Source organism: Cryptotermes secundus, unplaced genomic scaffold, assembly GCF_002891405.2.
Source record: "Cryptotermes secundus unplaced genomic scaffold, Csec_1.0 scaffold156, whole genome shotgun sequence".
NCBI classification, from domain to species: domain Eukaryota; kingdom Metazoa; phylum Arthropoda; class Insecta; order Blattodea; family Kalotermitidae; genus Cryptotermes; species Cryptotermes secundus.
The window spans coordinates 35116-62510 of NW_019727089.1; the positions used below are offsets into that span (position 1 = coordinate 35116).

At 37.9% G+C, this 27395-nt stretch overlaps 1 protein-coding gene across 11 annotated transcripts in view; it reads left to right on the forward strand.

Annotated features, from left to right (window-relative positions):
• The window catches only part of LOC111864305 (titin), a gene marked incomplete at its 5' end in the record, with an annotated part of 253509 nt that overhangs the window by 30182 nt on the left and 195932 nt on the right, over positions 1-27395 (forward strand). For all 11 annotated transcript variants that reach the window (XM_023851449.2, XM_023851450.2, XM_033751371.1 and 8 more), the window contains 5 exon segments: positions 196-297; positions 1362-1793; positions 8393-8708; positions 11032-11220; positions 12378-12541. In XM_023851449.2, the coding sequence (XP_023707217.2) occupies positions 196-297; positions 1362-1793; positions 8393-8708; positions 11032-11220; positions 12378-12541 (1203 nt within the window).

Consider the following 27395-nt stretch of genomic DNA (forward strand, 5'->3'; position numbering starts at 1 on the left):
TCATTTGAGTAGAACTGTGCCCGAGTGTCCTCTTATGAAACCTAAACACTGCCTTTTATTATACAATCCCAAAACTGATGAATCATTACAAAAAAGTCAAAACTGTGGAGGATTTATTGCGTTCATGTATATCTTTGTGAGGTTTGTTGCATTTCAGTTTGTTCCACTGTTGCTACATTTGTTTACCATTTTCAGGTGAAGGGAGATTTGGAAATTACCCGTAAGATCACAGCAACTGAAACTACAGAAGTAGAGCACAAAGCAAGGACCCAGGAACGAGTAGTACAGGGTCAAGTGGTAAGTTTTCTGTATAAAATACGGCATTATGTCTTAATTCTTGATTTCTCATAAATTAAAACAGTGAGCTTCAGTCAAGCTGTTGGGGAGATAATAATTGTCATTTAACATTTTTATTTATTGCTTTTAATTACATTGACTGGAAAGCTGAGATTCTGAAGTTATCTCTTTCCCATTTTACGTTACTTTCAACACAAACATCTGTTCATATAGTGGGGATATGCACACAGTCCTCTTTTATATTTCTTCATAAGAACTGCTGAAAATTATCTCGTTCAGCTAGCACACACACCGATTTTCCTGATAGCACATTTCTCCTTTTATTGGAGAATGTACACTTAATGTTGAATTGAATTGAATTGAATTTTATTTACCTTCCGTAAATCCAGTACAGGTGAGACACCATAGGATATGGAACAAGTCAAGTTAGAATACATAGTATCTATACAATAATACAGTAATATTGCAATTAAATGAGGTAAACTTATAATACTTATAATACACATTAAACAATGATCAAGAAATTTATCAAGATTTATCATGGACTAAAATAAAATAAAATTTCCATTTCAAGGGCATGGGGTTTTCAGTATGATTGAGCCCCTCCCTACTCATCAAGCCAAGTGCATAATTGGTTGAGTAACCACTCTCTCGACACATTTAAGACACTGTTTAAATTTTCTCAGGTTGACTGATTAATATTTAGGGACCAGTGAATGCTAGTTCAGTCAATCAGTCAGACCAAAATTCTGCTTTCAAGACATTTCTCCACAAAAGAAACCATACCTACTCATTCTGTTGTTATTGGTCTGTATAACATAACATAGAAGACATAAAAGAGGTCTACTGCGCCTTATATTGTATGATGTGCACAAAAGATATCTTTTGATATTGGACCTCTGTGGGAAAACTGAAAAGAGAGCAGAAATGAATATTAACAAATAAATTCAAAGATTTTGCCTCTCATTATTGCATTATATTGCATTGCATTATATATTGCACCTTGTTATGATGAATGTAATATTTGGAGCAGAAGGTTTTACTAATAATTAACATATTTCCAGAAACCAACCAAACCACCATTCTTCACCAAGAAGATCCAGCCATGCCGTGCTTTTGAGCAGTCACAAGCCCGATTTGAGGTTGAATTTGATGGTGATCCTCTACCAACAATCAAATGGTTCCGTGAAGACTTTCCAATCCAAAGTTCACCTGATCTGCAGATCCACACCTTCAGCACAAAGTCAATACTGATTGTGCGTCAAGTGTTCATGGAAGACTCAGGCGTTTTCAGTGTTGTGGCTGAAAACCGAGGAGGATCAGCCAAATGTAGTGCCAACCTGGTGGTGGAGGAACGTAGGCGACATGGTAGAGGTGGTGTAATCCCACCAAGCTTCCTCACCACAGTCCAAGACACCACTGTGGCAGTAGGACAACTTGCTAGATTTGATGCTCGTGTGACTGGCACAAAGCCACTTGATGTCTATTGGCTGAAGGTGAGGATTTCATGCATTCTTGGCATATAGGAACACTAACACATTGGCTTACTAGTTTTATACAGAGTGTCCTAGGAGGAAAGGTCATAATATCGGTCATTCTAAGCAAAAAATTGTATATGTACATATGTCCTATTCTGAACGGTTTCCAAGAGAGAGATATTTCACTGTACAGTTTAAAAATTGTTATTAAGAAAGAAATATTGTGTACTGTTTCTAATACCCGTATATATTATTCAAGTGACAAAGTTGGTACACTTTACCTAGTATAATACATTTTCAAAAATTCCACCTTCAACATTAATGCTCTTTGCAACTCATGTAAGGACATGCTGTGTTGCTTGTCTGTGCAGTGTGCAGTGTACTGTGCAGCGAAATAGCTCTATCTCAGAAACTGTTCAGAACAGGACACATGTACAAGGTGCGTCAAAAAAAATGGATGGATTTCACAGGGCAATTAAATTGGTAAGGCTTCATGAAATTCAAATTTTATTGTTACCATCAGATTCACCAATACATGCAGTTTATTTGTGGAATACAGTATCATCCATATGACGTCCTTGGCTTCTGATACAGACATCGAGGCGTTTTCTGAAGTTATTCATCACTCTCGCGATCATATCTGGTGGAATCGCCGTGATTTCTTCTCGAATCACTGTCTTCAGCTCGTCCAGTGTATGTGGTCGATGTTTATAAACTTCTGCCTTCAAATGGCCCCAAAGGAAGAAGTCGCAGGATGCAAGATCGGGTGAATGTGTGGGCCAAGGAATGTCACCATAATGCGAGATGATGTGCCACAGAAAGAGCCCACTCAAGAGATCCATTGTTAGTCGTGCAGTGTGAGCAGTGGCCCCGTCTTGTTGAAACCAAATGTCCTCAGCATCAACAGCAAGCTCGTTCAGCCTTGGCTCTAGGAATTTTGTAACATTTCAACTAACGAGCACTTGTAACAGTTACTGCATGGCTGTCCTCAAGAAAGTAAGGCCCCCAAACACCAAATTCTGCTACAGCACACCAAACAGTCACTCTTTCACTGTGAAGAGGTCTCTCGTACAGTTCTTTAGGATTGGTTCCAGCCCAATACTGGAAATTCTGTTTATTTACACAGCCAGATAGGTGGAAATGGGCTTCATCACTGGTCAGCAGAACGGCGGTAGGGGGCATGCTCGCAACTGTTAACACGATTCTCCCAGTCTCCTGCATGAAGTTCTTCCACAATTGCCATTTTGTAGGGGTGAAATTTAAGGTCTAAATGCAAAATGCATCTTACCATAGTGTCAGATAATTTCAGAGCAGCAGCATGTTTGTGAGCTGATCATTGAGGTGACTGGACAACTGACTGCCTTACTGCTACCACATTTGCAGGCATATGAGTGCTCCTTGGCTGTCCAGGTGATTTCTTCTTTAAGGTTGAACCTGTGTCACAAAATGAAGCCATCCACCGCAAAATTGTGTTCTGAGTATGGATCCTATCGCAACGTCTGAGCTCGAAATGAGTGCGGAAGGCTCATTGAGTGGCGATCACAGACTCTCTGTTTTTCAAAAACGTATCTACGATGAGTGCATGCTGTGCATCTGACAACTCCATGTTACCAACTGAAACTGCATTCTCCTGCCAACCCAATGGTCGGCGCCCCCGCTCTACACCTCTTCCATTCACGGTGTAACGGCCACTTGAAATCCATCCATTCTTTCTTACGTACACTTCTTTGCTTAGAATGACCAATACTATGACCTCCCAGAATACTGAATATTCCTCCTGGGACACCCTGGGTAGTGTAACACTTAAGAAGTTTTGCATTGTACCAGGCACTCCAAACTTCTTATTAGTCAAATCATACTGAAGGGGCAAGTTCTAGAAGCACATGACATTCATTTTAGCCATAAGTAAAACTATTCATTATAGGCCTATGTTCCAGTCTTAGAAGTTGAATTTAAAATACAACTGAAATCTTAATTACTTATTTAATGAAAGGTGAGATGTTAAATTATAGGTATATACATTGTCTTCTCATTGAAGAATTATCCATCTCTCACAGTATACTTAAATGTTTCACTTAATACTGTCTAACATACACCTCAAGTAAGTACATTTCATTACTTGGAACTACATCATATAAGGACCATTGAGTTCCACTCAGCATCACGAGTATGTGAGAGATAAGCAGCAGAAACTGGATCATCTGTAACTGTATCTTATAAATGGATGATATTTGTAATAATCAGGTCACTTTAGGAAAAAGATTTACTCTTGAAAAGACATGTTAACCCCTCATACCAGCCATGTAAGTGAATTGTGTTAACTCTAAGGGTAGGATTTAAAGTTTCACCTTTATTTCCATTCTATAATGAAAAATTATCAATTTTATTTGCAAGATTGAACCATTATGCAACAATAATAAAATGTTCCCCATTAGCTGCTTCATTAATATGTTTTGACAGCTTATAGGTAGTGCTCATATACACAATTCTTTTAACCTATTCACATAATGTATGCAATAATTCTGAATGCTAACCATTGAAAGGGCCTAAGGGGTTAATTGAATAAAATGTTACTCTTCTAATGCTAAAATGGCTCTTCTTGTATAGTAATCTTTTTCATAGGAAATGTATGAAGCTTTTTAATATACGTCAGACTTATTAGGCAGTATTCGGGGTCAAGTAGTTTAAATATCTTTCATGAGAGGAAATAGACTTGTAAATGGGTTCTTCTACACGTATATTAATTTTATTTATATTATTTAATTTTATATATTGTAACATGTTTTGCCACTGAAGATGCCATTCAGATTGTTAGTTCGTTTATTTAACAACCAACAAGTCTCGGCTACAATTAATTATCACACTGTTACGGGTTTCCACAATTTACAAACCCTACACACAAATCTCTTCACACTGTCTTCAGTAGTCTACACCTATTCACAGTACGATACAGGAGCTATACAAGTGTCACTGTATCACACACTCCCAATTATTTCTCTTGTGAGCCAAGCATCTGCTTCTCACACTATCACTTCTAATCACACGTTCCGGTATTCTCCTTTCCACTACAACTGAACTCGGCGACTGTTCCAATTCAACTCTCTCCGGCGACGGCTACATTTCAGCTGTTTTTGACGGCTGCTGATCACTCACTCACTTCTAACTGCTCACTGCTGACTAACTGACTAACTTGTAACTAACTGCTGAGTAGTGTTCGCTGCCCATTATGGACAACACAGAAAAGAGTTACGTAATAGGTACCGCTGTTTAGTACCGTCATGTTTACCGACAGCCTAGCAATGCTGTCAGGAGTTGTTTACTGCTGCATAGCAACTGCGGCATCCCTTGGTCATGTCACCATGGGGTGGGGGGGTGTTGACTGGCCTATTACCGTAGCAACGGCAATGCACCGAAGGTGTTACATCACCGCTGGCGAGGGAGGGGGTGTCCTGCATAGCGCAAATATGTCACACTGCTCCCTTCTAAAGGTTGTTTGTCTCGAACAGCCTAACAGTGCATCCCTGTTCCTTTCTCTTCCCATTGCTGTACTTGCTGTGTCTCCTGTTGTTTCGGCTACTCTTCTTGCAGCTACTATTCTTCATCCATTACAACCGCTCCCCTCTTAAGACCAGCTCGTCTCGAGCGGTTTCCTGCTAGCTTGCCAGAAGATCCAGTTGTATCACATTCATCCATTCCACATTCACTTTTCCTTGGGAGACGGGTACTTCTATGTTATCGGTTCCTCCTCAATCTGTTGTTTCTTTTTCCACTTTGGAAGGGGCTGACCCTTCCACAAGGTCCAATTCTTGATCATTACTTTCTTCGAAAGTTCCTTATGTCGACGTAACAGCACTTGAAGTGTTGTGTGCACTTGCTGAAGTCGTCGTTCCTTCTGTTCTTCCCGCCACTTGCTGGTACGAGACTGTGGTGCAACAGTGCCTACTGCTGATTTCCCTACGCTGCTACGGGCACCCCGCAGTGGTTGAGACTCATCATAAGGCTGCTTGCAGAGACGGTGTAGACAATTGTCGATGGCCAGTTCCTTTCTCCGGCATCCGAAGGTTCCCTGGGTAGTTTCCTTCTTGAAGTCATTTCTCCAACATTGTGCCACTGTTGCGCGATCGGATAACTTTCTGCAGGTGGCAGCCAACTTCATCCGGGACACATAATCTCCTCGGGTCCAAGATGTCCTGAAGATGTTCCTCCAACGCCATGCCACTGTTGCATGGCAGGACACCTTCCTGCTGGTTTTCTCCTGCCGTGCCACTTCCACACGGAGGCTCGTCCCTGTGCGTTCTATGGCCAACTTCTTCTGGGGTCCATGATTTTCCCATGTCGAATTCTTCATTTGTCGCTTGTTTCGGTCCCTACGCCTTTACTTCTTCTTCGGTTCTCCAACCGTCATTACTTTGGCGTCTTCTACAGGTACCTCTCGTTCTGCCGCCTCAGGTTTCCTGTCCACTGAGGCCGGCTTTTCTTCTTCTTGACACGCCTCCGTCATTTCTCGGCAGGCTATTGTCTTTTCCTCTATCTGCCAGGCATTCATATTGGCTTTCAACCTTTTCTCTCTCATGGCAGCCATCCTTGCTTCGATGGCTCTCGTCTCTGCTCGGATGGCTCTTGTTTCTGCGGCCATCTCTTCTTACCAGGCTTTCAAGTCGGCGTCTAACTGACTAACTTGTAACTAACTGCTGAATAGTGTTCGCTGCTCCTTATTTAGCCCCATCATGGACAACACAGAAAACAGTTACGTAATAGGTACCACTGTTTAGTACCATCGTGTTTACCGACAGCCTAGCAACGCTGTCAGGAGTTGTTTACTGCTGTATAGCAACCGCGGCATCCCTTGGTCACATCACCACGCGAGGGGGCTGGGTGTTGACTGGCCTATTACAGTAGCAACAGCAATGCACTGAAGGTGTTATGTCACCGCTGGTGGGGGAGGGGGTGCCCTGCATAGTGCAAATATGTCACAATATATTTTTTTTCATACCAAAATGGTTTTATTTTTAAAACATTTGTTCATTTTTTTCTAGACAAGTATAATAAAAACATGTTTATCCTTCCTTCAAAGCAAATAGTGTTTGTTATGCTTTCTGTCCATTTCAATCAGACATTTCTTCATCTGTATAAGTTATTGGTTTCAGTTCAATATAACATTTACCTAAAGCACTGACTTGTGTGTGAGCCCAGGTTATCTCTTTAGAAATGAAAAATTGTTTAGAATATATCATAATTCAGTAACTGATGAGTATGTATTTGTTATTTAAAATCTGGATTATAGACGAGGGATCTAGGTATGCATCTTTTGTACTGCGTTTTATGATTTTCTTAAGCGTCAGGATGTCAAGGACATGATATGCCTTGTAAACACTTATGTATTTTTTGTCACTAATTGTGGATCATCTGTTACCAAACCAAGTATATATAAATGAAGGTCCATGATGTTTGGAATCATTTCCATGATAAAATCTCAGTTATAAAAGAAAAATGTAAAAGAAGTGGACAACAGGCAACATGAGTTAAAATTAAATATTCTAGGTTCCATCCACAAGTAAAAGTAGTGTGGCCTTTAAGTTTTTTTTTATTTCTTTTAATTTTTTTTAGAAATAGATCTATAGAAGACATTCAGTTTTAGAAGCAAAAGTCTAGGTTTATATTGCTGTAGAAGAGTGCTGCATACTCTTCTAATTGTAAGCAGAATTACAACTGCATGAATATAAGGACTGGAGCAGTGATAGCCCTGTTCATGGATTATTTATTTTTAATTTATTTAAGAATACCCCAATATTATTAATACAGTAAAGATGATACGGAGAGGTTATCTGCAAACCTGCCACAAATTTTTGGCCTGTCTGGAAAGAGAGTAAAGGAAGACCTAGAGATAGGTGAGAGGTTAGTATTAAAGTGGATCTTAAAGAAATAGGATGGTATGGTATGGTATGAGCTAGATTCATCTGGCTCAGGATAGGAACCAGTGGCAGTCTCTTGTGGACACAGTGATGAAATGTCAGGTTCTGTAAATGTTGTGAAATTCTTGAGTAGCTGATTGATTGGTGGCTTCTCATGTAGAACTTGGCTCCATGGTGTTAGTTAATTTACAGGAGGGATACAGTGTTATAGGATCATTACTGGACAGAAGAGAACTGAATCAAAATGCTGAGTACTCACTATAGAGAAACTGGATGAAGTCAGTGCTAGGCATGATCATTCCCTTTGAAAAACCCTTACAAACCTTGCACAAGTGACCACTGTTTAAAGTTTCAGGCTTCATATTTGAAATTTGCTCTACTTCAAAAACAGTACATGAATCTCTTTTTGTAGAGGTGCAAGGAATGGATGCATTACAACAGGGACTATTTCCTGTACCTGCTGTAATCTGGGTAGGTGTTGGGGGTGGGATAGAGTCTATTTTGTTGCACTGTAGGTCCAGACATGTACACATAGAGTTGAACTAAGAAATCGGTCTCCTTAAGAAGAGTGGTGGAATGATTTCCAGAAGGCTCTCAAATAAGCTTTCTGTGTATAGAAATTAATATGTTCTATGTTGCAGTTCTTACCATAAAGATTAGTGTTCCATTTGAAGTGTAATATGGCTCTGTGATTCTCTCTTATAGAATGGGAAGAAGATAACATCTGACATTCGTTACAAGACCCTTGAAGAAGATAACACTTACACTTTGCTCATTATTGAGGCATTCCCAGAGGATTCTGGAAAATATGAGTGTGTTGCAATCAACAGTGCAGGTGAAGCTCGTTGTGATGCTCAGTGCTTGGTGCAACAGCCGTCATCTACACCAAGCAAGGCACAGCCTTCTAAACCAATCACACCTGGCACTGAACAGGCTCCAAGTGTTGTCGAGCCTCTCAAAGGACAAGTAATAAGGGAAGGCCAAGCAGTTGCTTTCAGGTGCAAGATTTCTGGCAGGCCAGGTGAGTAGACTAATTCATACAGTTTATTGGATTTTATTTGTTGTCATCTATCATTAGTCCAGTTCTTATATGCATTTCTTACAATGTGGATAAAATCTTTCTGCCCATCTGCACATACAGTGGAACCTCACTTAACGAGCATAACTCGTTCCAGAATCTTACTCGTAATGCAAAACACTCATTAAGCGAAACAATTTTTCCCATATAAATTAATGTAAAATACGATAATGCGTTCCATGCCGAAAAAAAATACTCAAAAAATTTTGTGTATAACTTTTATTCAAAGAAAATATATATACATTGTTAAGGAGCGTGAATCATCTTCATCTTTTCTTCTATGCGGAATGAACCAACCTGGAATGCGAATTTGATTTGCAGAAAAAAAAATCGAAATAATTAGTTTATTATTTATAATACATATCTAATTCTTTTTTACTAGAAAGCTGTCTAGAGACATTTGTTTTTGCCAACACTTCAAAATTTGGTGAAAATGCAACATAGCATTATCATTAAATAAATTTGTAGCGCACATAGCCACTGCCTTATTACGGTGATGCTTCTCAAAGTACGATGCAACAGTTTCCCATGCTTTCAGCATTTCTCTTATTGTGCCAGAAGATTGTTGCTTTGCTGTTACCTCCTCCTCCTCCTTCTTGAGGATAGTGCAAATCGTTGATGTAGACCAGTGCATGCTAGATCAGCCACGCTCACACCCTGTTCTCTCTTTTCAGTGATTTTACGTTTCATTTCTACGGTATTTTTATTCTCTTATGGCTTTCTTTTTGCGGCTTTTTCTTCGGTGACATTTTTGCAAGGGTTATTATACTTTGCACAAAAAAATCACAAATAATATGTCTGAACACAACTTTGGAAAAATGTGTGATCACAAGCAACACTAAGAGCTAGCGGAATGAGTGCTAAACACAGACTGATATAGCAAGTGCACAATCCGGGACTTCCCCTCTTGTTACTCGTTATGCGAAACGTCGCTCGTTAAACAAGTCATTTTTTTACAATTTGTTTTGCTCGTTGTGCGAATTACTTGCTATGAGAGGTGCTCGTTAAGCGAGGTTCCACTGTATATTTTATCTCCAAAATCACTCTGTGAATGAATTCAAACTGAATTGGATAATTCTTTTAGTAGAAGCTCATTGTACAAAATTGTAATACATAACACCAAGTATGGATTCAGTAAGCAATGCAGTGTTTCAGAATTACTGGGTTTTTGAACTGTATCTATCATCCTTTATTCTAAAAACTAGAGAAATTGGATCTGTTTCCATCCTCAGGTGAGGGAGGAAACATCAGCTCTGTTGTCACCCATATTCAGATTTTACAGACCAAGTAACTTGTGTATTGAGCATACATTAACTGCAGATGAACTTGATTTAGTTCTTCCATGTAAATAAATTAATGTCATTTTTATTTTATTTTGGCAACCTACACAGACATACATGCACACGCACACACACACACACACACACACATTATTTTGATATTTTATAATCCCAAAGTGAATTGTCATTTATGGGCTGTGGTGGAAATATCTTGATTTTTAATTAATAAAATTGCTGGCCTGTATATGTCCATTGTAGGCCAATACAATATCTCATGATGTAAGGGTCTCTATAAATGAGGTATATGTTATACAGTGCGTACAATCAAGTGCGCGCCGCGGCTGCAATTTGCCGTGAGTCATACCACCGCAGAACGGATGCAGNTTAGCACAGTAATTATGAAAGTCTCACCATAACTACACCACACATTAAGTCTTCTTTTCACAGCCACACTCTCTTCTTCACAGCAGGACATTCAACTCGCAACTAATTTATAGCATCATCCTCTCAGCCTCCCTTGGAGAACTCAATTGAACTGACTGGGTCTCAGGCTGGTGGCCACTTCACACCAACCTCCTAGTCTTCTCTCCACAGGCTGTCCTTCAACTGACCACTACAGAACTTGACTGCCGATGCTCAACTAACTTACAGCACCATCTTCTCAGGCTTTCTTACAGAGCTTAACTGAACTAGTTGCCCCAGTTCTCTTCTTTATAATCATTCTGCATGGACCGAGTAGAAAACATTTCCAGCAGTAACTCTATTGTTGTAGTGGCACATTCACTGATCTGTTGCCTAGAAACAGGTTGCCTAACACCATTTTTTATTCACTTATTGCATAGCAATGGCTGTACTTGCTACAATATTAAGAACTTAGATACACATGTGCATAGGACATATAAAGGATGTATACAAGAAGCTATACTATGAATATGCATTTCATGATTTCGGTTGCTTACAAGCACTGTTAAGTATTTCTGTTTCAGTTCCAGATATTAAATGGTTAAAAGGAGACAAGGTGATAAAACCATCAAAATACTTCCAAATGCAGAAAGACGGTGATGTGTATACCCTGCGTATATCTGAGGCTTTCCCAGAGGATGAAGGAGTCTATAAGTGCATTGCAGCAAACCCTGCAGGAGATGTAACCCTCTCTGCTGATTTGCGTGTGCTTGGTAAGGAACAGAATTATTTTTACCCTTATTATTATAATATGCTTACAAGGTTGTAACATTACTTTGACTACCCTATTAGCAGTGCCTATGATGTTAGTCAATACAGAAGCCAGTTGGTGTATATATGTTAATTTGTACTCACAGAGGATACAGATCTTGAGTTAACACAGAAACCTAAAATATAAAAAGAATTAACAGTGTTGAATATAATTAATATTTATTGGAAATTTGTATGAGTAAAAGCGCCATAGCCACCTCGTCCAATTCGCAAAATTATTAAGTAAGATCAGAGGAGTACAATTAACACATATTAGCTGCCAGAAATAAAGTGATTTTCTTGGAATTTTTACTTTATGGCATGGCAGAAAAACTTTTGATATGCTGGTGTTAAGAACATGTGTTTCAAGCTGTGGACACCAGAGCATATATGGACTATGAGCTGTTCATAATGTGGTAGCAACTTGATAGCCAGTAGTACTAAGGCAAATAATTGATTGGTCAGTATAAAAATTAAAGAGCACCTCAATTTTAAAATGTAAACCAATCAGAGGTCAGCTTCTGTGAACAAAGGCAGTCTGTCTTCAAAGTGTCAGAATGATTGACTTTCAAAAATCAATCTGTTACAAGTTTTTAGAAAAGATGGATGTAAGCACCTCATCTCCTTAAAGTAGTCAGGTTTAACTCTTCAGAGCAGACAGATGTGAATTCTGCCTTAAGATTTCAATTACAAATGCTGCTTTTAAGAAAATTTAAGATTGTTTATGGTGATTTGTCAGTGTGTGCCAGTAACAGGAAAGCAATAAATAGTGACTATATTCATCAAAGGAGTTGGTTAAGCACCATAGTGTTCCCTTTGCCTACCCACCCAAGCAAGACCCAGTGTACCTTGAGAAAGCTAGTGATTCAACAGAACTCCCAAGAATCAATAAGTGTTAATTGGCATCCACAAGCATGACATGGGAATGTGCAAGGGACAACAGTTTTCCCACTCCATTTCAGTATATTATGTAATCAGCAGTCATAAATTTTGTCATTTCAAAAACTCTCTCTCTGACATTGCTTCTGAATATGTAATGTAGTTTTTTAATCTTAACTATATTATTTATGACTGTGTTAGTGTTCCACACTGCTGATGCTATATATTTGTGATTTCATAGCTCCAGACACACAAGAAGTGACACCCAGTCTGAGTCCAATGAATGATGTTATTGTATCTGAGGGAAGCCCAGCCCAGTTTAGAACTCAGGTTTCTGGAAAACCACAGCCAACTATTCAGTGGCTCAGGGACGGGCTTGTAATTCCACAATCTGCTGACTTCCAGGTAAAAAATACGTCTTAATTATCTGCAGTATCTTTTAAATAATGCATTTAACAGTAAATCCTCAGTGTTTGCATGTGAAATGTCAAACGAAAGGTAGTTTCTTGAAATGGCTGAACCATCCTCCTTTCTGACTTTCTTTTCTGTACTAGCAGGATCTATATGTTTAACTTTCAGATACTTCATAAGCTCAAGTATGGTTCTCTTACAGTACAGACCAGTGCTTATAAAGTGTCAGTAATCACTTTCTATAGAAATGAAACATTTCCTGTCATTCCTTCAGGGCTTAACAAAGTAAATAATTTGTCTTCTAATAAATGCCTTTATTTAATTTTATCCTTTTCTTGAAAGCTGGTAATGAGAATTCCTTTTAATTTATTTAAAACACTGTGTCAGATGCTGAGATATTGGACAGTAGAGGTAGACAAGACACGATGGATGAGTATTGATACTGAATTATGAAAGATGCAGGACGGAGCAATTGCTGCCTGTTTGAAATACTGTCTCAGAAGGTATATGGGGAGGCATGAAACGTACAAAAGTACCTGGGTTAAGTGCATCCTGGCTGAGATTCAAACTAGAAAGTTTCCTGACACATTAATCAGGAATGTGATCATTAAGGAAGAGCGGAATGTCTGTTAAAGAAGTTCTCTATATAATTATAAGTCATATGCATCATTAAGGTTACATTCTTAGTCAAGTTTAAGGAAGAAAATTAAGCTTGCGTGATTACCATGCTGTCTGTATGAACTGCCTTTCACTTTTTAACCAGTTGACCAATTTTCATTAAATTTGACATGAACATTATATTATTGGATGCAACACTAATCTTGTGCCTTTTAATTTCATAGTGTTATCAGTACTACATGAACTGAGTTGGCAGTGACCCTAGCAGCCTATACGAGGGGGTACCCAAAAGAAACTGAACTTATTTTTTTTTAAACTTATTTATTCAAATTTTAAACACAAACCTTCAATCCCCTTCAAAGTACTCTCCACTTACACTAATACACTTGTCTAGTCTTTTATTCCATTTTTCAAATCATTGTCTAAATTCATCTTTTGAGATGCTTGACAGCGCCTCTGTCGTTTTTTCTTCTCCTCAGCAACATCAGCAAAACGCTTTCCTTTCATGTCTCTTTTCATTCGAGGAAACAAAAAAAAAAGTCGCACGGGGCAAGGTCGGGTGAGTCTGGAGGGTGAGGAACAGGGGTCATACCATTTTTGGTCAAGAATTGTTGTACAGACAGGGCTGTGTGAGCAGGGGCATTGTCATGATGGAAAAACCAGTCACCCGACTGCCACAAATCTGGCTGCTTCCGCCGCAAACTGTTGCGCAACCTTTTCAAAACTTCCAAGTAGCAAGCCTGGTTAACTATCTGACCCTGCGGAACAAACTCTGAATGGATGACTCCTCTCACATCGAAAAAACAAATCAGCATTGTTTTCATGTTTGATTTCACCTGACGAGCTTTCTTGGGGCAAGGCGAACTTGAAGTCTTCCACTGGCTTGATTGTTGCTTTGATTCAGGGTCGTAAGCATAGCACCAGGGTTCGTCACCGGTGATAATTTTTGAAAAAAGTTTTGATCATTTCGGGACTCTTCTTTCAAAGCACAGCATGCTTCCACGTGACCTTGTTTTTGTTCAGCAGTCAGCAGTCATGGCACGAATTTCGCAGCCACCCTTTTCATTCCCAAATCTTCTGTTAAATTCGCTGAACTGAGTTCCAAGTCACTCCCGACAGCTCCACAATTTCTTCAGTGGTCCGTCGTCAATCTTCCTTGATGATTTCACGAATTTTTTCAACATTTTCATGTGTTCGGGCCGTGGAAGGACGACCAGAACGAGGTTTGTCATCAATTGACATTTCACCATTTTTGAAACGGAAAACCACTCAAACACTTGAGTTTTCCCCATAGCATTGTCCTTGTATGCCGTTTTTAACATTTCAAGAGTTTCTGTTCCACTTTTCCTGAGCAAAAAGCAGAATTTCACCGCCACACGGTGTTCACGAAAATCAGCCATTGCAAAAACGACGATCACACAAAGCAGTTGTCACTATAAACTCTGCCGAAACTAGTACTTACCTTCTGAAGCAACGGTAGTCGGATTATCGACTCAGAAATGTTAGCTCTATGCGCTCATAGCAGCAAAACGTGGGACTACAAAAGCTCTGCCCACAAAAAAATTAGTTCGGTTTCTTTTGGGTACCCCATTGTATTAAAGTGAATGAAACTATGTATGCCAGCACATGTTTCAAACATACACACCTGCTGTTACTCTCATGTCCTTGACAAAGTCGTTATTTTTAGATGTGCCAAGAAAAGAAATATTTTAAACATTTTTCAAAGATATTTCTCAGTTTATGGTGTTGCCATAGTCATTCTGTTTGTAGTGTCCACAGCTAAGAACTAATGACAGGATGTACTGTTATGTACTCTCCCATTTCTGGCACTAATTTATTTGTTATTTTATTTTTATTTTTATTTGTTGTTATTTTATTTCTTTTAAAAGTTATTTAATGATGCTATCAGTATGAAGATTATAGCATTGATGATAGAATGATTAACAAGTGTGGAGCATTTTGTGGAATGAGACTTGATAGGGAATCTGAAGTACTTTGAGAAATCCTGCCCCAGTACCACTTCATCCATCACAAATCCCACATGATCTCACCTGGGATTGAACCCTGGCCATTCTACTTTTGAACTTTATATGAAAGTATACATTGCCTGTAAAATGTGAAATATTTGCTAATGTTACAAATTATGGATTTACAACCAGAGTAAAGCACAATAGACCAATGAAGCTCACAGTTCTAGGGCCAGTTTTATGGCTTGCCCCTCATACTCATACAACCAGAGTACAGTATTTTATGTCCAAGCATCTGGAGTTCTCAGCAACCAGCAACACTTCAATATGTATAATATGTTGCACATACCATGGTACTTATATTATACATATAGAAGTGTAGAGTGCAACAGGATGCTTAAATACAATATGATCATCATGATCATCATCATCATCATCATCACTGGCATGACAGCCCTTTGTGAGCCCTGGCCTTCCTCAGGATTGCTCGCCATTCTTCGCCATTTCATGCTACATTTAAATATACGTGGTGCAATCCAAAAGTTCCCGAAATATATTAATAAAAACTATTACATCTTACCTAGATCTTATTCTGCACCATCACCTTCAAAGTAGCCCCCTTGGGGGCGCATACACCGCTCCCAGCGTTTCTGCCACTTTTCAAATGTATCCTGGAAGTCTTTCTTTGTTAGGCTGTTTAGTACCGTCTGCGTTTCCGCTTGAATTTCCTCAACTATATCAAATATTCGCCCCTTCAACTTGATTTTCATCTTGGGGAAGAGAAAGAAGTCACATGGAGCTAAGTCTGGAGAGTACGGTGGGTGGGGAACAACTGCCATCTTGTTTTTAGCCAAAAATTCCTGCACAATGTAAGCCGTATGCGGTCATGCGTTGTCATGGTGGCATACCCAGTCATTCGTGCGCCACTTCCCTGGACGTTTTCTCCTCATGTTCTCCCTCAAACGCCTTAAAACATTGCGATAGAACTTTTTATTGACTGTCTGACCAGGAAGGACGAACTCCTTATGAACAATCCTGTCAATATAAAAAAAAAACAGATCAACATGTACTTAATGTTGCTCTTGACTTGTCAAGCTTTTTTTGGCCGAGGTGAAGAAGGGCTCTTCCATTGCGACGATTGCTGCTTGCTTTCAGGGTCGTAGCCATAAACCCAACTTTCGTCACCAGTGACAACCTTCGAAAGAAAGTTTGGATCCTCTTGAAGCTGTTGCTGAAGTTCCCTGCAGACTTCCAAGCGATGCTGCTTCTGTTCATTTTGCAGCAGTCGTGGCACAAACTTTGCCGCAATCCTCATGTTCAGTTCCTCTGACAAAATTCGTTGACATGTACCATAACTTAGTCCCAAGGTGTTACAGAGGTCTTGGATGGTCAGTCTACGATCTTGCAGAATCAGATCTCTAACTTATGCGACATTTTCTGGTGTTTTGCCCGTTGACGGCTGTCCCGAACGATCGTCATCATCAGTCAATGTTCGGCCATTTTTGAAACGCTTATACCAGTCGTAAGTTTGTGTCTGGCCTAAACTGTTTTCACAAAAAGCTTGCTTCAACATTTGGTGCGTTTCTGCAGCGGTTTTCACAAGTTTGAAACAAAACTTTATGCAGACACGCTGCTCTCTCAGGTCAGCCATCACAAAACTGCAAACTCACAGAAACACAACAATAGAAATACGTTCACCAACAATAAACCCAACCACTCAACTTGACGCCGCTTGCCACACTGATTCAAGAAGGATGTGTGAGGAGACATGTAGCGGTATTTCGATGTACTCATAAACATTCGCGTGCAAAATTCAATTTTCGGAAACTTTTGGATTGCCCCACGTAATATAGTAACCAGCAACAGTTTCAAAGAAAATTTACAATTATAAATTTATTTCAAAAACAAGGTTACAGTGCCCATATATTCTCCTGCCACAGGGTAGTTCTCCATACCCCCACTAGCAGCATTGTCCATGGTGCTCTGTCATGGTAGTAGCATTAAAATTACAATGGTCTGTCATTACAGTAGAGGCCATTTGACTCTGATTGTGTTGCAGTATATCCATGCAAGCACCAAATTGAAAGAAAAACAACAGTGTTTTTACTTTGAAATATAAAATGGAAATATGCAAAACACTGGAAAATGATGAAAATTGCATGAAACTTGGATTTTTTTTATCTCATACAACCTGCAGAGTGATATAACCAGCATGCCCCATTCTGCTTATATGGAGTTTTACTGTAATTGTATGAGAAACTGTGACACAGTGAAGCACTTTCTGTGTACTATGCAGAATATTGTCAGGGTGACTAAATTTTTAAGGATCAGATAAGTGTTCTATACAACACACATGGGGGAAAAAGAAACATTTATAACATTTCACTGGGAAAACCTGAAAAGAAGAGATTGCTTGGAAGAAGTAGGCTTAGATGGGAGGATAATAGTACAATGGATTTTTGAGAAATGGATTTTGAGGATGTGTGCTGACCTGAACTTGCTTAAAGGTCCATTGGTAGGCTCTTGTGAAGGCATTGAAGTCAATTTGTACAGCAGGCAACTCTTAACCAGCTGAATAACATTCAACATGCCAAGGATGGCACTGTTCCATAGAATTCATGAGCCACCATCAAGTGCTGACACTTGGATAAGGGCCAACAAGTCTGTCTGAGATATGAAATAGTCACTATTATTTGAGTTGCCATCACTTCTTATACAAGACTGTGTTATAATCACCATGACTGCTCTTCTGAGCTTGACAGATTTGTATGCTTTATTGATGTCTGTTGGACAGAGCTGCTCAAACTCTAATATATCATCCCCCCCCAAAGAATACATAAATTTACACATCCTTCTTCCCCCCCCCCTCATAATTAAAGCTGTTGATCATTGTGAGAGAAATCCAACACATTTACCTCTGCCTGGCTCTGCCAACTGCAGCTACAATATACAAAAATGCATTACAGTAAACTCTCATTATAACGGACTAAAAAGAGACAGGGTAGTTGTTGCAGATGTCTGCTGTAACCAAGCGAAGAGGTATTCATGGACATACACTGTAGGATACATAGCCAGTCCATGCAATAAACCTAAGAACACATGGTGTGATTACATAAAGATTTTTGTATTATGGTTCTTTTTTATATCATGTTTTTTTTTAACTACAAAATCTTAGTGCCTCAACATCCCTAAAAATTCACAACTATACACAAATTTATCTGTTATATCTGGGTTCATTATAACAAGGGTTTGCTGTACTGACTTGCTAGAACTGTGCATGGATACAGATATATTTTCAGTAATTCTTTGAGAACTTGGTGTCTCCCATTAGAGTAGCTTGTGACCCTGGGAGTAGGTTGTGATCCACAGTTTCAGAAACCATGCTATAGGAAATTCATTAAGGCCATGATAACATGATAACTTTATTATGATGATAACATTATTAATAGAAATTCATTAAACCAGGGAGAATCAGCCATTGCTGTGCCAGAGATATTGCAACTATGCCAAATTCTGTAGAGAAATTTAATTAAGGACTAATTGCTTGCTGCCTGCTTAATGCTGGTCTCTTCCTTGGCTTCTGGAAGATGGGAGGTGACATGTTCCTCCAAAACACTGGTTGACTTTCATTGGACGTGCATGGTGTTATATCCCATGAGATAGAACTCTTCCTAATCCCCATTGTGAGAACTTCAAATCCCATACATACAGACTGTTTCATAATATTGTGGAAGCATTAAGAGGGAGGATTCCTTAAAGACAAGTAAAAATTGTTCATGTAAGTAAGTGTCCCAAAGCCTTTTATGCTGAGATATAGCTGAGTAGAAGCTTACTTATATGCTGGATTTAGGGTTCTTGCAGTGCTGACTAAGGAGAATATAAGTGTTTGGCAAACTCAGCAAATCAGGGATTTATGAGTAACAGTAACATCGACATTCTAAAGGCTATTGCATATTTAAATTGAAGAAAACATCCTTCTATGCAGTTTAATGATTGCTCCACGTGTTTGAAAATTCTAGAGGTAGTTGTGATTGTGGTACAGATACATTGGAGTGTCCTTTACACATGGTAATTCATTTCAGTTGCATGAACAAGGCTTTTTGACATGAAAGTTAATTGGATGTAGGTTTGATAAGTGGGCTAGCCATGCAAATGAATACATTCTCTCATACTGTAAGGGCTACATGTCATGCAGATCCTTTCTTACTACTTGAGAGAAATGTGCTGGAGTGGAATTCTGTATGAACAAGTTGCTTTTCAGTTTACTACAAATGACACTGTTGCCACAGGAATCTAGTTAGTTATAGTTATAGCATAGCTAATATTACATCTCTCCATTCATTGATTTTGCTTAGTCCAGCCATTTACCATTATGTGACTGTATGTCAGAAGTAAAGTTTGCTGGACTTATGTTAACATGAACTTTTTATGTTTTTGACCAGGCAATAACACTTCTCAATATTATAACAAAACTGAAATTTATGACATGGTGGAAAATAGTTTTGCAACATAATGTTTTAAGTTTGGTGTATCACAGTGGCAATTCAGCATCTTCTTTGCAAGAAATGAGATGCAAATGGTATAGTGATGTACCCAGGCACAATAACATACATTCAAATAATGTGACCTTGTATGTTAGGACACCTCCAACGTTTCTGAAGATCTGTATACTGCTTTCCCTCTTCACACACCTCCAAGGATTGAAATGCAACCACATGCTGAAGGCCCCTATAGTGTATTGTAATTTAAAATGTTACATGAAATTGGACCAAACAGTCTATTTGGTTGGAATATAGAGGATACATATTTAGAACTTCTTGTAGAAAGCGCAGTTGGTAATACTGTTTCTGAAGTATCTTAAATATGGATTAACCTTTGAAAGCATAAATTAAATTTTCAGATATATGGTTACAGAATTAAAGTTATTTTGAAATATTTTATTTTAACATACAAAATATATGACTAGTACATGTGGTCTGACAAATAACCCAACTGATTTTGTAAAAAAAAACATTTTCACTGACTTTTAGTGTGTGTGTGTGTGTGTGTGCGCGCGCGCGCGCGCGTGCGTGCGTGCGTGCATGTCACCATCAGAGTACTCACATTCTCACTTAATATTCCACCACTGTGATGCCTGGAAACTTTGCTGGAGATAATTATCTGAAAGTCCTTTCTATAGTATCAGGATGTTGTGAATATTTTCAAGTGATTTAAAATGAGACATTTTGAAGGAAGTGTTCATTTTCAGGAGCATAAGAAAGACATCAACCAAGTCAGGCGAGTGTGCTGGATGTTCTAACTGTGATATTTGTTACTGGCTAGAAGTCTGTTCTGAAAAAGTACTCCATTAGAAGGCATATTGTAGTCATGATGCAAAATTCACTTGTCTGACTAAAGATAGGATCTGATTAAAATAATATGCTCCCATAAACTGTCCGACACTTGAAGATAGAATTTAAGTAGATAATTTAGAATCTTTGAATTAGTGTTATACTGGCATCATGAGAAGTTTTAAATAGTAGCTGAGTTGGGCAATTGTCAGCCCTTGTATCTGGATGCTTTTCAACATTATAAGAGAAAATCATAATAAAAAGTGTAGTCTCAAGTAGACATGAGCTCACTGTAAAGGATTGCACACTCTGACTCAAAATGAATGTTTACATCTTCATACCTAACATTGTTCGTAATTTAAAGAAAACAATTTCATATATATAACTAATGAGAGTCTTTCTTCTGTTCAGGTTGGACATTTCACTGGTATCTGTCTTCATATGCTTGCTGTAGTAAATCAACATTGTTTCTAATATTTACTTGTACATGAGATGGAATCCTGCTTTTTGCCCTTTATTTTTTTTTTGAAGATACAGATAGTACTTCTGCACTTTTGCTAGCATATTCTGGCTGAAATTTTCAAAAGTTCTTCCCCACCCCTTAACTTCAAAATATTTAATCTCCAGAGTTAGATTATTTCTGTTTACTTCTTTATATCCAGCAGCAGGTCCAGAATTTACAAATTTTTTATGCAGTATAGATGGTTGATGTTGACACCCTCTTAGAGGCTACTTTGGTTTATCATTACATTCTTATGAAGGATTATTTTATGCTAAAGGAAAGTCAAAATCACGTTTTCAGCATTTTTTACATAATAGTATGTCATTAATTAGGTCGTTTTCTTTTAACTTTTACCAGCATCTATTTGTGTGAGCAAGGAGAAATAACAATCCTATAACAAACTTGTTACGATATGCCTGAACTTACTATGATACTGGTTTTCATTGTTACACTTATAAACAGAATATTGTCGTGTGATGGAATGACATGCCACAATATTCTGTTCTCAGTACTTTAATTGTTTACTTGTGTGTCAGAAATTCTGCCTCTGCATGCTGAAATACCTTTACATTACTTTCTAATGAAAGTTACTGGTTATGTCAGAGAATATGAACTGTTTATGGAGACCACTTTCTTAATATCTGAAACCAGCAGTGGCGGCTCATAGCTTTCTTATGTGGTGGGGCTAGTCACTATATTTAATTCGTGGAAATCAAAATTCGATTAATTTTGCATATATAACCAAATAAGCCATAATAGTGAGGAGTGTTGTTAAGAAGATTGTTTGTAATGACAGAATTATTGCTCTGAAGTTAAAGGCGGAACCGGTAGATATACTGATTATGCAAGTGTACATGCCAACATCAGATTATGAAGATGATGAAGTGGAAAAAGTGTATGACACAATTGAAGTAATTCTTCAGGAAGATGGAAGAGGTGACACAAACAGCATCATATTGGGAGACTGAAATAGCATTGTTGGGTAGCTTGTTAACAGATGATGGAAGGTGTACTAGTGAAATTAAATCCAGGATTGCCATGGTAAAAGCTGCATTTAGCAAGAAGAAGAATCTTTTTACCAGCAAATTGGACTTAAATTTGAGGAAGAAACTAGTGAAATGCTACATTTGGAGCATAGCTCTGTATGGGGCTGAAACATGGACACTTAGGGCAGTAGATCAGAAACACCTGGAAAGTTTCGAAATGTNGATACTGTCATTTGAAAGAGAAAGCTCTAGATCGCAATAAGTGGAGGAATTGTTTTGGAAGAGACTGTGGACCTGTCGTCTGACAGATTACTGATGATGATGATGATGATGATGAAGCCATAAAATAAAAGCGCGTCAATTTTATTCATTTTATTATCCACAGTATAACACAATCTGGTACACAATATAATATATAAAGAAAAATTAAGGTTCACAATGACACTTGATTTAAATACAGGCTAACAGGCCTAATATGAATTCACTTTGATAAACTTATTGTAAATAACCAACCACTTTCTTCTTTTCATGACGGAAAAATGGTAAGACTGACCATTCAATTCTGAAATGCTTCTCACCCCCATCTCGGCAAGTAAAGTCTTTCAGAGAGTGGTGCGCCTCATAAAAGTTTCATTGCTTTGAGAAGTCAATGTTACTAGGGGAGTGCAGCTATCTGAACTCTAGCCTGAATGATACAATGGAGTGCATCTTGTAACCTGTTCCATGTCTAAGGGGCTAGTCAGCCTAAGCACAATGGTGAATGTTTTACACGTGACGTCCCCTCTACATTTTAACACATTGTATCAGTTCTACCGCAGTAGGTCGATTCCTGTAAAGTGGCTCCAGCTGGGCTTGGAGATCCCAGCCCCATGCTTCATTTAAACTTGTCCAATTCCCCACGAAATCGTTACCAGGTACATCTAAAGTTCAAATTAAAATATTATAAATATAAATCATTTGATAACATAAAGTTATGAAATTGTAGTGAAATTTGAGTGGGGCTCAGACCCATCAGCCCTTAAGGAAGAACCACCCCTGGAGACCAGTACAGTGTTCTCTCTTCCTACAGTTCAATTTAGTTCCATTTATTTATTTTGCAGTGCAGATTATAGAGTCAAGTGATATGGTGATTAATGGATCATGAGTTGGAGAGGATGTGAATAGAATTATATATTATGGAGGTATTATCCCCGAATTTACCTGAAGCAGTTGAGAAAAATTATGAAAAATCTTAACCAGGGTATGCAGTCTTTGTGCTGAAATTCGAACCCTAGCTCTTTGAACAGGAAGCAGAAGCACTCTCTACTTGATGGGGATGTTTGGTTTCCATATTTAGTGAATTAATAATTTTTAAGGGTTTGCTTTCTGCTGAACAGTTTTCTGTAGTATTGTTTGAATATTACACTGTTTAAGAATGAATGTTTCTTTCTTCATTTTCTTAATGATGATGTATCAGCTGTAGAAGTTATGTATATATTTATTTACTTATTTATTTATTTATTTATTTCATTATAAATGGTAGGACCACAATCATGAATATAAATTTTTCAAGGAATTATCCCAGCATTTGATTAGATGGATTGAAAAAAGTATTGCAGAAACTCTTAGCTAGGTAGAGCAGGTCTTTGGTTGAGATTTAAACTATAACCTCCCAGAAGTGAAGAAAGAGCGCTGAATCTTACACTGCAACAGCTTTTGGATGAAGGTTATTATGAATGACAAGATCGATTTTACAAAAATTTTGGGACAGAACTTTCTTCTTATACATATAGAGAGATTAATATAATTTACAAATTAACCTATACATGTGACCTATGTACAGCAGTGTACAATAATGGATGGTTAATAATTGCACAACTATGTACTGTATCTTTGTGCAAAAGTACCACAAGTCAATCAAGCAATCAGTCAATTTATTTGTTCCAAGGATCCATATTTGGTGATACAACCTCCAGATATAGAACAAGCCAGTAACTACATATTAATGTAACATAAATATCGTACATAAGTCAACTATACTATAAAACTAACTACCTACAGATTTCATACACATCACAATCATACAATACATCATCCAACTTGCAACAGTTCAATAACCAAAAGAAACCCTGCATCCCAAATTTTTTTTATAGATTGAGGACAAGATATTTCTCATAAAACCATAACACACTCACTTAAGAATTAAAGTACATAAATTCATGAATGGAATAAATGGAATGTTTCAACAGAAAGGATTTTAATTCCCTCTTAAAAGAGTTAACATTTTTCTTTAATTTTATCTGCTCAGGGACCTTCTTATACAAGGTGATTCCCATATTTATAACGCTTTTTTTAAAAAAAAAGAACTGTATTGCAATATTTTAAATGTAAATTTAATTTTCTTCATATATTGTAATTATGGATGTCCAAATTTTTTGCCATAAAGTCTTTATATTTTTTAATAAAACATATCACTTCAAGTATGTATAGCTCAGCCAATGTTAAAATATTATAATCTTTAAAAATTTGTCAGCATGATGTTCGAAGTCTGGACTTCCTGTGCTGGAATGCAACATTATAGGTCCATGTTGTTATGTTCAATCTTCTATGGCCAGGGTCTCCAAACTTTTTGAACCGCGGGCCACATTAGGTAATTCAGCACTTTCAACGGGCCAGATAAAATGAGAAATTAATAACTCTAGGTATATGAGTTTTATTGAAAGCACAGAATTTCGTAAACTAAATACAATGTACGTGAGAATAAATTATCATATATTAATGATAACAGACAGTAGCTGCAAATGCTCATATTTTCTTCACAAATTATAATAAAACAATTAATGTGAATGATGGAACTCTTTTTCCATTCTTAAAATCTGATTAAATTGAGGTTCAAATTTTGAAACGCTAATCACAAGTAGCGACTTTAAATGTTCATCAGATAAATTTGCCCTGTATTTCGACTTGATGTACTTCATCTGGGAAAAAAGTTTGTTCACATAGATATGTCTGTCGTCCCAAAAATGGAGATAAATTTACAAGCAAATTTCTTTAAATTTGGAAATTGCTCAGAGTTCAGAAATTTATAAAATTCGATAAAATTTCCTTCCTTGTATTTGTCTTTAATATGATAATTTTCCTGAAGTTCAACAATTTCCATTTGAATTTGACATCTGCAGCATCACAGTCAAACGGATTTTGAAACAATCTAATTTCCTGAGCACTGGAATCCAAATCAGCAAATCGATTCCGAAATTGTTGTTTCAAATCTGAAATGACTAAATTTGCAAACGAGGAAGGAAATTCTGCTTCACCCTTTTTATGCAACTCTGCACAGTATAGCATATGAACAAAGTTACAATTTTTCACTTGGCTTTCCAGAAGTATCAACTTTGCTCTGAATGCCTTGATAAGTGCAAATAAATCACAGACTAAGTTATTTTCACCCTGCAACTTTAAATTCAAATTGTTCATATGGTTCACCAGATCAGCAAAAAATGCTAATTTCCAAAGCCACTTGGTATCTGATAAAAGTGGTTCGTGATGGTTGTCTCGGTAAGAAATATATCAATTTCATTCCTGAGCTGAAAGAAGCGCGAAAGAACCTTTCCACAGCTAAGCCATCGAACTGCAGTATAATATGTCAGGTCAATAAGCTCAGAATCACATTCACCAGTACTCATTAGAAAATTAGTTCAATTGGCGCATTTCTGAACAATTCTTTTGCGGGCCGGATAAAATCACGTCGCAGGCCGGATGTGGCCCGCGGGCCGTAGTTTGGTGACCCTTGTTCTATGGGAACGAGGGTGTGTCATCATGAGTTAGTGACGTAGACCAATATATCATTCAAATTTACTGAATTTTATTTTGAACATACATCTGGTATTCATATGTCTGTGGGGAAATTTGGACATACTGTACCTATACAGGACTTTTCATCCATAAGGTTGCCTACAAGAGGTATAATATACCCCTGGTTCATAGAGGAGATGCACTTTATTTGTTTTACAATGGAAAGAAATGTCTTACAAGGGAAATGTAAGAATTACATGCATTTTTAGATGATCACCCATACCAGTATTCAAGTCAAATAACAGTATGAAAATCATAATCCAATAAAAACTCACTTTGAACAAAAAAGTATGTTTTGATGCTTGTGGAGTACTGACTTTTCCATAGATGAGCTATACATTGGATCACAATGTCAGGAGCTAATACTGAATTTAGAATGTGAAGTTTCATAATTTTCTTTGAATACATTCACGAAAAGGAACATTTGTTTTCTCTTTTCATTTTTCCTACCACAGTTCAGCTACAGCTGTGAAGCCAGTGATTTTAAATTGAACTTTTAAAACACAAACCACTAGTAATTTTTCTGAACTGTGCTCTGGATATATTTTTTCTTTATGGAATAATTCGGTAACAGAAAACATAATAAATCTATTTTTGTCAAATTATGGAAATTGAGAGCATTGATTTTACTGAGGCTGTTTTTGGAGAAGAAAATATATGTTGCATATTTTGGCTTAGGGGAATTGCCAGTAGGTAGATGGACAAGCAGAGAGAGATTGTAAAACTCTCTAAATACAGATATTTGCATGAAGGACAGAATAAGTCTTGAGGTTATGAAAAAAATTGTTCATTGGGTGTGTATTATATTCTCACATGTTTGGGTGATTAAGACACAGGTTTGGATTGGTGATTGGATTTATTTATTTATTTATTTTCACCTACAGGTTATAACTACAATTGATTATTACACTATTGCTGCTTTACACAATGTACAATCACTCCACACTAAGCTCTTCAGTCTATCTGCACTAGTCTTCGTGGGTTTGTAACCCAGGAGCTCTTAACAGTCTCCTTGAATCACACACTCCAAATATTATACATAAATACAGTCTTTAAATCACATGTTAAATCCTCACAGGCCAACCACCTGTACTGTTCTGTACTGCTGGTTCCAATTCACTCTGTTTGCATGCTTCCGCCACTACTATTTCTTGTAACTACCCTCAGATGAACTTTGTAACTGCCTTGGTTATTCTTAGAATCTCATTATACAGCCGTGGCATTGACCACAGTAAACACAGTTCTGTTGTAAGAACCATTGCATAACCTAGCAACTGGTCACATAGAACCCTTTTCCTACTGTGTAATATTTGAGGTTTTCAGCGCAGTGACTATGAAGTTAGTAGTCTTCTGGGATGTGGCTCTGTGTAGATGTGGTGTTAATCGACCTTTCGGAGGAACGTATCGCCTCCATCTTCAGGGTAGAAGGAAAATAAAATCTGCAAGCGAAGAAACGGTGAGAGCAGGTGGAAGCAGACTCATGTCGGAAACAAACTCAGCTATATGAGAGCAGGAAAGGAAGGGACAGGTCTACATGGGAAATCAGTGGAGTGGGAGAGGGGGGAGGGGTCTGGGGAGCAGGAGCAAGGTTAGAGCAGGTATAGGATATTGTGT